The sequence below is a fragment of the Mauremys reevesii genome, linkage group 3 (assembly GCF_016161935.1).
Source record: "Mauremys reevesii isolate NIE-2019 linkage group 3, ASM1616193v1, whole genome shotgun sequence".
NCBI classification, from domain to species: domain Eukaryota; kingdom Metazoa; phylum Chordata; order Testudines; family Geoemydidae; genus Mauremys; species Mauremys reevesii.
This window is the reverse complement of record NC_052625.1, coordinates 129818465-129831148: the sequence shown is the minus strand read 5'-3', so window position 1 is coordinate 129831148 and position 12684 is coordinate 129818465. Positions and strand designations below refer to the sequence as shown.

At 38.3% G+C, this 12684-nt stretch overlaps 1 protein-coding gene across 10 annotated transcripts in view; it reads right to left on the bottom strand.

Moving 5' to 3' along the window:
* ATG5 (autophagy related 5) overlaps window positions 1-12684 on the bottom strand; it is a 139619-nt gene that overhangs the window by 110463 nt on the left and 16472 nt on the right. For all 10 annotated transcript variants that reach the window (XM_039532278.1, XM_039532284.1, XM_039532280.1 and 7 more), the window contains exon 4: window positions 8595-8673. In XM_039532278.1, coding sequence (XP_039388212.1) covers window positions 8595-8673 — 79 coding nt within the window. The remainder of the gene's footprint in view (window positions 1-8594; window positions 8674-12684) is intronic.

Here is a 12684-nt window from a genome sequence, read left to right as displayed (position 1 = left end):
TCAGAAGTGTTCCTTTAGAGCAAGCCCTAGGTGACTCATGGTAGCCTGTGCAAGCAGTTTACTGCAACTGAAGGGTGTAAAAAAAATTTAAATCAAGAGAGTTTTTAGTTCTAACAAATTTTCTGTTTTCTGTTGTGAATGGATCACTGACTTTTTTTTGAGATCCAACAATGCTGTTGGGACAGGAATGTCTCCATGCTGAATCTGTAAGGAGCAGTCTGTGTGCTCAGGATCTGAGACAGAGATTCAGTTACTGGTGTTTTCCAGAACAGTTGTAGTATTGCTAAATGCTGGAGGCAGGGGAGAGAGAGCAGCTCACCTCTCTCACCTCAGACTGTTTGGATTTGTGTCTCAGACAAAGTCCAGCCCGTGGAGAAAGCATAGCAGCTAAAGTTAAAGTGTCTGTGTGTAGTGATGATGCTGATTGGGCGGGGAAGAAGAAAAGAAAAATGGCTGTTAGCACGGAGGAGAGGGGCCCACCCCCACCCCATCAGCCATCTGTGTTAGAGAAATCAGGGTTTAAGGGAAAGAAAACTAAAAGGCCCAAACTCAATGGTATTGAGCCAAAGGGTGTGGGCATGACACACATGTTTGTGATGGACACTTTGCAATCAATTTGTGTTTATTGCTATGCTAACTGTACACAATGTACAATAATCTAATCTGAAAAAAATCTTGAACATGACAAAAAGGAATAAAAAAAAACACAATTATAATTATAAAGCTGCCATACTATGATGTTGATGTTTAATGCCTAATAACAGTGTTGAACTTTTTCAACAAGGAAAATACATTCCAGTCTGATGTGCTGTAGAGAGGAGGGGGGGAGGCACACTACCTACATATCATGGCTAAATGCTAAATGCTATGCTGTTCTTCTATGAACAACAATATTTAATACATTGGTTAATCCAAACATTGGCCAAATTGGGTATGGGCTGGTAGAATTGGGATGCAGTCAGCGATGTTTTGTCATCCTTCCTGCATCAATTTTTTTTTGGGGGTGTGTGGTTATATTATTAATGGGGGACCATATAGAACATAAAGTCTATATAAGGCTAAGGCCTCATCTCCATCTTGTCTTCAATCCTGCTTCTGACCTCTGGAGGGACTTTGCTACAAACTGAGCTCTGCACAAAGGACTGAAAGGACCCATCCCAGTGGGATGTTTTCCAGAGACAAATTTGAACCTGCAGTTATGCCATCACTGCCTGCAAGCCCTGAAAACTAAAACTACTTACTGTGTGTAATATTTTCCATTTTTTTAATTCTACTCTCTTCTTCTCTTTTTTTTTTTAAATAAACCCTTAATTTTTTTAGATTCTTGTGGGTAAGATCTGATGTGTAGATTGACCTGGGTCTGGGGCTTGGTCCTTGATCGCCTTTTGTCTGGCTGGTTTGGTTTGCCTTAGAGTGACTGCCCTGTTTAAGCAATTGGTCCTGATTTGCACTCTCAGTTATACCCCAAAATGATATTAGTCTTTTTTGCAACTTCAACACATTATTGGCTCATATTCAATTTGTGAGCTACTATAACCCTCTGATCCTTTTTCAGCAGGAATCCTACCTGGCTAACTATTTCCATTTTGTAGTTGTGCATTTGATTTTTTTCTTCCTAAGTCTAGTACTTTGTATTTGTCTTCAATTAATGCCATCTTGTTGATTTCAGACCCATTCTCCAATTCTAATTTCAGGCCAATTCTCCAAGGTTATCTGAATTCTAATCCTGTTCTCCACAGTACTTGAAACCTCTCCCAGCTCCATGTCATCCACATACCCTCCACTCCATTATCCAAGTCATTAACGAAAATATCAATTAGTACCAGACCCAGGAATAACCCTAACTGAACCCCACTAGACATGCCCTTCCAGTTGGACAGTGAACCACTGATAATTACTCTAAGCACTGGAAATTTCCACTGCTTGCATCCGAAGAAGTGGGTATTCACCCACGAAAGCTCATGCTGCAAAACGTCTGTTAGTCTATAAGGTGCCACAGGATTCTTTGCTGCTTCTACAGAACCAGACTAACACGGCTACCCCTCTGATACTCTAAGCACAGTATTTCAACTAGTTGTGAATCCACCTTATAGTAATTTCATCTAGACCACATTTCCTTAGTTTGCATATGGGTCGGTGTCAAAAGCCTTACTAAAAATCAAGCTATATCATATCTAGTTTCCCCCTCTAGGTGAGTAGCCCCGCCAAAGAAGGAAATTAGGTTGGTTTGTTCTTGATAAATTCATGTTGGCTACACCCTATAACCCCATTACCCTCTAGGTGATCACAAAATGTCCATTCAATAATTTCTTCCAGTATCTTTCTAGGTATTAAAATTAGGCTGACAGATCTATAATTCTCTGTCTCCCCTTTTTAAAGACAAGAACTATGTTTTCTCTTTTCCAGTCCTCTGGGACCTCACCCATCCTCCATGAGTTCTCAAAGCTAACTGCTAACAATTCCAAGATTGTTCAGCTAATTCCTTAAGTAGTGTAGGATGAATTTCATCAGGCCTTACCAACATGAATATATATAACTTATCTGAATATTCTTTAACCTGTTCTCTCTCTATTAGGGCTTGCATTCCTTCCTCCTTATTATACTAATTGTGTTGACTACCTGGTCACCATTAAGCTTTTTAGTGAACAGTGAAGCAAAACAGGCATTATACACCTTAGTCTCAAGCAATTAGCTCTTGTTCCTCACTAAGGGAGGACCTACACTTTCCTTCATCTTTCTCTTTCACCTAATGTATTTATAGAAACTCTTACTGGCTTTTATGCCTTTGCTAGGTGTAATTAATTTTGTGTGTTAGTCTTTCTGCTTTTGTCCCTAGATGCTTGTGCTATTCTTCCATACTCCTTAGCAATTCATCCACATTACCATTATTTGTAGGATTCCTTTTTGATTTTTTGGTCACTAAAAAGCTCCTAATGGAGCCATATTGGCCTCTTATGATTATTTCTAACTTTCCTTTGCACAGGGATAGTGTACAGTTGTGTTTTTAATATAGTCTCCTTGAGAAACTGTCAGCTTTTCTAAACTCCTGTATCACTTTAGATTTTCTTCTCATGGGACCTTACCTACCAGTTCTCTGACTTGGTTAGTCTGCTTTTTTGAAGTCCATTGTCCTTATTCTGCTGCTCTCACTCCCTCCTTTCTCAGAAATCATGAAATCTATCATTTCATGATCACTTTCATCTTCAAATTTGTAACCTATTCTTCCCTGTTGGTCAGAATCAAGTCTAAAATGGTCATCCATCTGGTTACTTCGGCACTTTCAGAAACAAGAAGTTGTCACCAATACATTTTAAGAACTTATTGGAAATGCTGTATTTTGCCATATTACTTTTCCAACAGATGTCTGTGTAGTTAAAGCCCCCCATTTCTATCTGGTCTTGTGTTTTGGATACTTCTGTTGTTTCTTCAAGAAATGCCTAATCCACCTCCTCTTCCTGATTTGGTGGTCTATAGTAGACCCTTACCATGATATCACCCTGATTTTTTTCTCTTTTTATCTTTACCCAGAGACTTTCAGCTGGTCTGCCTCTCATCTCCTTCTGGACCTCAGAACAAATGTATACATTCTTGATATATAGTGCAACATTTCCTCCCATTTTCCCCTCCCGACTGTCTTTCCTGAACAAGCTACACCCCTCTATACCAGTATTCCAGTCATGAGACTTATCCCGCCAAGTCTTTGTGATGACAATTAAGTCATAATTTATTTTATATACTAATAATTCCAGTTCATTCCCCATACTCCCTGCATTTGTGTACCGACATCTAAGATGTTGAGCAGATTCCACCATTGATTTCCCTTTAGTTGTTCCTATGACCCTCCCCTTCAACCTTCCCTTTCACCTACATTATCCCTCCAAGTCATGTTATCTGTTATCCCACTCTCTCAGTGAAGAATTATTTAAATAACACATTCAAATCAAATTATGTAGGTTCTAAGGCTGCATGCTCCATAATGTACTACATGTGTAAGAGCTCACAAAATTGGTAGCCGATTGCTTGTGTTAGGCATGAATGAAAACAGCAAAAGCTGGCAAGTCCCTCTCTCTTATTCTATCTGTGATAGTGGGTTATGATGCCAAGAGGCCAAAAATGTACCTGAAGACACCATTTAGATTCTTAGAATGTTTGTACTCATGATGTGGTTAATACAGGAAATGGGCCAGTACAAGCTACTTTTCTTAGAATGTGCAATGATTACATCGCACAATCTAAGAAATTGAACAGGGTCTACAGTATCATTTGGACATTTTCAAGAAGGCTTTGTCAATGCCACCTATCTTTCAGGTATTTCCAAAAGGAGCTCAAGAGTTCTGGTGGCTTTTCTGCAACATGCCTATCCTCAAAAACTCATTTTAAAAATGTTGATGCTTACAGGTGCACACTGTAAGGAACTCAATTAGAGGGCACACTTCCTAAAAGAATCAGAATAGGCATTCCTGGACACTTCCATATTTTTTTAAAAGGAAATTTCTGTAGAAAGAAGTGCATAGCATGAATCTTATTTTATCTTATTCAAATATCTGATTGTCTTGTTTCCTTACCTATTCCTCTAGGAATCATAACCTATATTGCCTCAACTCGTCTACATTCTTTTATCTTGTATAACTTACACCTTTTCTTAAATACTTGTATTTTCAATTATTATTTTCCAACAAGTTATTTTAATAAAAATTTATAACTAAAAGGAAATATAATCTGAAACAACTGTTAGTGTAACGTTAAGGCAGAGGATTCTACCTTAGTAAAAATCATAAATGAATCAAACTGTACCATAGAATCTCTATGGATAGAAAGGAGGAGTGCAGAGATAAAGTTTCTTGACACCTTAAATGACTGCTTCTTGGAGCAGCTGGTCCTGGAACCCACAAGAGGAGAGGCAATTCTTGATTTAGTTCTAAGTGGAGCACAGGATCTGGTCCAAGAGGTGAATATAACTGGACCACTTGGTAATAGTGACCATAATATAATTAAATTTAATATCACTGTGGCAGGAAAAACACCTCAGCAGCACAACACTGTAGCATTTAATTTCAGAAAGGGGAACTACACAAAAATGAGGTGGTTAGTTAACCAGAAATTAAACGGTACAGTGACAAATGTGAAATCTCTGTAAGCTGCGTGGAAACTTTTTAGACACCATAATAGAGAGTCAACTTAAATGTATATCCCAAATTAAAAAACATAGTAAGAGAACCCAAAAAGAGCCACTGTGCTAAACAACAAAGTAAAAAGCAGTGAGAGGCAAAAAGGTACCTTTTTAAAAGTGAAAGTTAAATCCTAGTGAGGAAAATAGAAAGGAGCATAAACACTGGCAACTGAAATGTAAATATACAATTAGGAAGACCAAAGAATTTGAGGAACAGTTAGCCAGAGACTTGAAAAGTAATAGCAAATTTTATTTATTTATTTATTATTTTAAAAGTACATCATAAGCACGAAGCCTGTTAAACAACCAGTGGGGCCACTGAACGATGGAAGTGCTAAAGGTAGGGTAACCAGATGTCCCATTTTTAAAGGGACAGTTCCATTTGTTGGGACTTTTTCTTATATAGGCGCCTATTACCCCCCACCCCCGGTCCCGTTTTTTCACAATTGCTATCTGGCCACCCCACTAAAGGAGCACTCAAGGATGAATGGCCATTGCAGAGAAACTAAATGAATTCTTTGCATCGGTCTTCACAGCTGAGGATGTGAAGGAGATTCCCAAACCTGAGCCATTCTTTTTAGGTGACAGATCTGAGGAACTGTCCCAGATTGAGGTATCATTAGAGGTGGTTTTGGAACAAACTGATAAATTAAACAGTAATAAGTCACCAGGACCACATGGTATTCACCCAAGAATTCTGAAGGAACTCAAATGTGAAACTGCAGAACTACCAACTGTTATCTGTAACCTATCATTTAAAACAGCTTCTGTACCAGAGGACTGGAAGATAGCTAACGTGGCGCCAATTTTTAAAAAGGGCTCTGGAGGTGATCCTGGCAATTACAGGCCTGTAAGCCTGACTTCAGTACCAGACAAACTGTTGAAACTATAATAAAGAACAATATTGTCAGACATATAAATGAACATAATTTGTTGAGGAAGAGTCAACATGGTTTTAGTAGGGGGAAATCATGTCTCACCAATGTACTAGAATTTTTTTGAGGGGGGGTCGACAAGCATGTATACCAAGGGGATCCAGTGGATATAGTGTACTTAGATTTTCAGAAGCCTTTGACAAGGTCCCTCACCAAAGGCTCTTATGTAAAGTAAGCTGCCACAGGATAAGAGGGAAGGTGCTCTCATGGATTGGTAACTGGTTAAAAGATAGGAAAAAAAGGATAGGTATATATGGACAGTTTTCAGAATGGAGAGAGGTAAATAGTAGTGTCCCCCCAAAGGTCTGTTCTGGGACCAGTCCTATTCAACGTATTCATAAATGATCTGGAAAAAGGGGTAAACAGTGAGGCGGCAATATTTGCCGATTATACAAAATTACTAAAGATAGTTAAGACCCAGGCAGACTGCGAAGAGCTACAAAAGAATCTCTCAAAACTAGGTGACTGGCCAACAAAATGGCAGATGAAATTTAATGTTGATAAATGCAAAATAATGCACATTGGAAAACATAATCCCAACTATATACATAAAATGATGGGGTCTAAATTAGCTGTTACCATTCAAGAAAGAGATCTTGGAGTCATTGTGAATAGTTCTCTGAAAACATCCACTCAATGTGCAGCGGCAGTCAAAAAAGCGAACAGAATGCTTGGAATAATTAAGAAAGGGATAGATAATAGGACAGAAAATATGTTGCCGCTATATAAATCTGTGTTATGCCTTGAATACTGCGTGCAGATGTGGTCACCCCATCTCAAAAAAGATATACTGGAATTGGAAAAGGTTCAGAAAAGGGCAACAAAAATTATTAGGGGTATGGAACGGCTTCCATATGAGGAGAGATTAATAAGACTTTTTGGCTAAGGGGAGATATGATTGAGGTCTATAAAAGCATGACTGGTGTAGAGAAAGTAAATAAAGAAGTGTTATTTACTGCTTCTCATAACACAAGAACTAGGGGCCACCAAATGAAATTAACAGGCAGCAGGTTTAAAACAAATAAAAGGAAGTATTTCTTCACACAACGCACAGTCAACCTGTGGAAGTCCTTGCCAGAGGATGTTGTGAAGGCCAAGACCATAACAAGATTTAAAAAAGGACTAGATAAATTCATAGAGGATAGGGCCATCAATGACTATTAGCCAGGATGGGCAGGAATAGTGTTCCTAGCCTCTGTTTGCCAGAAGTTGGGAATGAGCAACAGGGGATGGATCACTTGATGATGACCTGTTCTGTTCATTCCCTCTGGGGCACCTGGCACTGGCCACTGTAGGAAAACAGGATACTAGGCTAGATGAACCTTTGGTCTGACCCAGTAGGGCCATTCTTATGTTCCTATTATTCAGACAAAATAGGCGCGCACGATTCCAGAAGTGATGATATTTAAAATCTTCCCAGCAGACTTACACACAGCTACAGTTCTCCAAAATGCATGTCACAGCTACCAATGATTCATCTGGAGTGTTCCTGTTAGCAAGACTTCCTAAACTTTTTAAAAACTATGTTGTTCGAATGTCTCTCAGCTCAATTAGTGAGGGCATTCAGAACAACCTAAGTAAATACTTCCTAATTTTGCTTTCCATTTCACAAACACAAAACACACAAGATCAGTCAACAAGCCAGTTTTTCCTAGCAACAAAATATTTTGTTCACCATTTTAACTCTTTTGCATCTCTACAATAGAAAAAAATAGTTTTGTTTTTATTTTAAAATTATGAAAATTGCTAATATGGCATGGAAGATTCTTTTGTGATTTTGACTTCAATTCATATTTCAAAGTACTGTGTGTAACATAATTCAGGTTCAATGCTAATTCAGTGCAACTACTCTCCTGAGCAAAGATCAGTAACACTACTAAATTATATTTGACAGTTTTATGATGTGTAATCAGTGCACTGTTTTGCCCCAGTGACTAAACTGTTGCAAGGCTACCAAACTCATTTCACTTAGTCCTTGAAGGGGACCCAGACCAAGTGTGCTTTCAATATACCAAACAGTAATCTGATTTTTCAAAGATTTGTATAAGTCTATGCCCCTCCAAATATTTCCAAAGGAACAAACACTCTAACTCTGACTTTCCTTCTCAGGTTACAGTGAATCAAAAGAAAATTGTAGAGTTCTTCCCTTCTCCTCTACCCAACTGCACCAGCATACATTTGAACAATTTATTCTGAAGAAAACAGTTCATTTTTTAGATTAAAACAAAGATTCATTTTCCAAGACAGGTCATTTAAACACATATGCATACTTCTTGGACAGAAAAAGGCAGCTCTGGATTTCCTGAAAGTTCTGAAAAGTTGTACTGGAGCACAAACTTTCCCCTTCCAAAAAAAAACAAACAAAAAACATATACTTGAGAAATAGGTGTAAGTATAATTATGAAACCTTCTTCTGGTTTCAAAGTTTCATGCAGTTCTTACTAAGCTGATTTATTTTTAACCAGAGAAAAAATGTATTTGGATTGTACCTTGAAATGTACTGTGATGTTCCAAGGAAGGGCTGTATTTGATGCATGAAGGTCAAATAGCAATCCAATTGGAAAATGCCTAAAAAAGAATAATAAAAAAAGAGTATATTAAATGCACATGAGTTTTACATTTAGCATTACATACAACAGTAAACATACTTCCAGTTCCCAACTTCAAAAATTGCCAGTTATTCCCCCACCTTTTTAGTCAGTGTTAAGCACACTCAAAGCCCTGTACAAGGAGAGATGACTGACTTGGTTTAGTCACTGGCAGAGTCAGGACTAGAACTCAACAGTTTCTAACTCCAAGTTTTATACTCAATCTTACAGAATATCATATTAACTCTGGACATGACTCCCTACCCCACCTCCTGGCTTACAGCCTAAGGGAATGGTTGTAAACAGGCAACAGAACTAAAGGCATGTTGGCAGGTGAGTTGAGTGAGGCAAGGGCAGGCAGGATTTGTTTCATTTTTTAACCCCATTACTATAACACTAGTCAGAATAAAATATAAGGAAAAAGTATAGGGAAACTGGGATTTAAGGTTTACTAGCAATACCATTAAAACTAATAAGTTACAAGAACACAAACTGCACCCTTTAAGTGTTCACTTTCTACCTTGATGTAAAAATGTAGATAAAATTTACTATCATAAAAGCTGGCCTTTTTCAAATAAACTACAGGCCTGGTCAAGAAAAATATTGTATTTTAAACCTTTCCCAAATATTTACTTCATAAAATTTTTCTACAAATCTTTTTGTACAGAAACCTAAAAATGACCATCTTGTTAAATGTGTCTCTTGATGAAATATGACAAGTGCTTTAGTACTCAGTAGAGCTTTCTCTTGGATTTGGCATATCATATTCAATTCTCTTATGCCTTCAAATACCTTAGAAATTAGTATTTTTGGAAACATGACAAAGTAAAACTGTTCTCTTAGGCCCTGATCCTGCAAATATTTATGCATGTGCTTAACTTGAGACATGAGTAGTCCCTCTGAATTCAATGGGATTGTTCATAGTGCATACAGTCAAACATGTGTTTAAGACTTTCCAGGACGCAGGCCTTAAAGAGGAAGGATTGAAGGAGAAGACAACATCATTTCTAGATATACCAGAACATTTTCATAGCAGCTGAAAATATATATAAACAGCCTAGTGCTTCAGCACCATCTGCTGGCTAGTTAGCCCAAAAGCTAAGACAAGTTTAGAGATACAAGATGTGTAAGATAAGCCATTAAACACATTAAATCTATTTCCCCCATGTTAAGTATCCTCACAGCTTCTTGTCAAACTGTCTTAAATGGACTATCCTGATTATCACTACAAACGTTTTTTTTTCTCCTGCTGACAACAGTTCATCTTAATTAATTAGCCTCTTAGAGTTGGTTGGGCAACTCCCACCTTTTCATGTTCTCTGTATGTATATATATCTCCTCACTATATGTTCCATTCTGTGCGTCCGATGAAGTGGGCTGTAGCCCATGAAAGCTTATGCTCAAATAAATTTGTTAGTCTCTAAGGTGCCACAAGTACTCCTATCTTTTATTGGTTCAACTTCTGTTGGCAAGAGAAACTTTTGAGCTTACGCAGAACTCTTCTTCAAGTCTGGGACCAACACAGCTTTAACAACACTGCATTCAAGACAAGTCTAGTAGGTTAAAAATTCAGACAGAAGTGTGATTTTTTTTTAAGTTGATATTCTTTTGAGTTTAGCTATTTAAAATTTCCTAACATTAGTGAGAAACAACAAGAGAGCAGCTCCATGACTCCTTTTTGCTGGTAGAAAATGAGAACAAAGGATGGATACAGAGCAGGACTTTTAGAAAATATGGATCCATTATTAATGCACATGTTTTTTTACTGCTAAGGGTTCTTAACTAGTAGAAGTTCTGTGGTGTACAGTCATGGCACATGACTCCAACAACAGAGATCTGCAAAGGCAATTCATGGAAGAATACTCTGACTGGTAGGCTAAATAAAATAAGTGCAGATTTCCTTTAAGAACTACACTGTTACACAGGGAACATATTGCATGACACCTGGCCCTTAAAGAGTCATTTTTAATTTACTGTACAAATACAGATGCCAACTAATACATAAAATAAACTTCTTGGCATACCTCTGCTACCTTTTTCCTTTGGCCTCCTTACTTCAGAGAGTATGAAATAAGTTCACATGCTTAAGAGAAATAAGTGTTCTGCATAACTGTTTCCAGCGCATGTCCTTTGCTGGATCCTTTTATGAGGAAGTATTCATGTCACTTTGTTCCCACCACAATACTTCTGAGGCTAGTTCTGCAGACAGAAGCCCCACCAGAGAAATCACTTGCTAAACAGAAACATGAATCCCCATTAAAATGCTATGACTAGAGTATTACAATCTTCAGAGCTACAAACAAGATTGCTTCTTCCTCTGAAATTCTGAAGCAGCACTAGTGTGCATGCACTAGCATTTAACCCCAAGCCATCACAGACTTGAAATAATGCGACAAGACTGCATTCCAGTCATTTTCAGGACTTCTAACCTGAAGTATATTATAGGAACCAGGAACACCTATGGTATTGAGCACCACCTGCACAGAGACCTTTTATAGTTCTTCCAAATAAAAGATGTTTCTAAGCCAAGGTAGACAGAGTAGGCAGGGACACACCAACAGAAAGGGAGGGGGAAAAGAGGATTTGTTTGTCAGCAGAGTATGGGGACAGTCACATTCTCCATCCCATTCACACAGAACTAAACTTCTAGGGAAGTGCTGTGACACAGGAGCACTGTTTCTAAAGCATGCTACAAACAAAAAAGCATGTTAGGGGCCTGCAAGCACCTATAGAGCTCAGGGGAGAAATGAAAAAAAAAAAAAACAGAAATAAAAAAAGTTCAAAATTTTTCAAAAGTAAGCAAGTACCAAAGAAATGGGCAGAAAGTCAGACAACATGACTGTGCAAACTACTTAAGGGAGGTTTCCTGTTCAAAATATAAAGTCTGATTGCCAGAGTCAGACTGAACTAGATTTTGAGGCCAGGGCAGACAGGTCTTGGGGAAAAATAAAAAAGGAAAGGAACAGATTCCAAGAGGCCACAGTTCTCTTCATAAGCTGAAGCAATTCTTAGTTTTGGCAAGGCTTTAATCCAGGGATCGGCAACCTTTGGCACGTGGCAGCCAGCATATCCTTCCCACAGCCCCCATTGGCCTGGAGTGGCGAACTGCGGCCAATGGGAGACGCGATTACCTGCTGCAGCCACAGGTTTAGCCAAACAAACCAGCCCAGACCGCCAGGGTCCTTACCCTGGTGGGCTGCATGTCAAAGGTTGCCAATCCCTGCTTTAATCTATAAATGCATAGCAGTGACTTGACTTCCAGCCCTGGCCATTAGTTGTTGCTGTAGTATTACAAAGCAGGTGCTTGTAAAGTGTAAGTGTACAGCTGCAGAACTCTATTTAAGTTCATTAATATTTTCAGAAAGACATAAGGCAACTACAGGAAATTAACTGCCATCAACTTTACAAATTTTTTTGTGTGGAAGCTTTGAAAAGCATTGGGGAAGATGAAAGGGGTCAGCCAGAACAAGTAGGAGCACTGTTACTTTCATGCTAGAACCACCTTTCTGTGGTGATAAAATAAGACGTGTGTAGCATATAAGCAACTGTCACATCAAGGACAGAAAAGAATTCCCATGACACAGAATTTGTGGTGAAGGTGAAAGTTGAGAAAATGCAAGGTATTTGAAGTCTACTAATTGCTATATTTTCTCCTCCATCAGTGGAAGTTTTGGGTGTACCAGAAATGAAGGATCAGGTCCTACAGCATTAAAATGTAGTAAAAGAAATTAGCTGTGGCCATCAGTTTAGGACTAAGACAGATGTGGAAACAACTCAAAGTATGCAAGATGGATACAGAGATAGAGGGTAGAAAGCAGACATCTCTATTTTTGTTATGTTTCCATTTCTCATTGTATGTTAATAAAATAGAATACGAAAATCTTGCTTTAATCAATAATACTTTACAGATCACACCACTTTACGAGATTCTGGGGTTCATATTTATTAGCAATATATTTACATTCTACCCAATGTGCAGAATATTGTACTA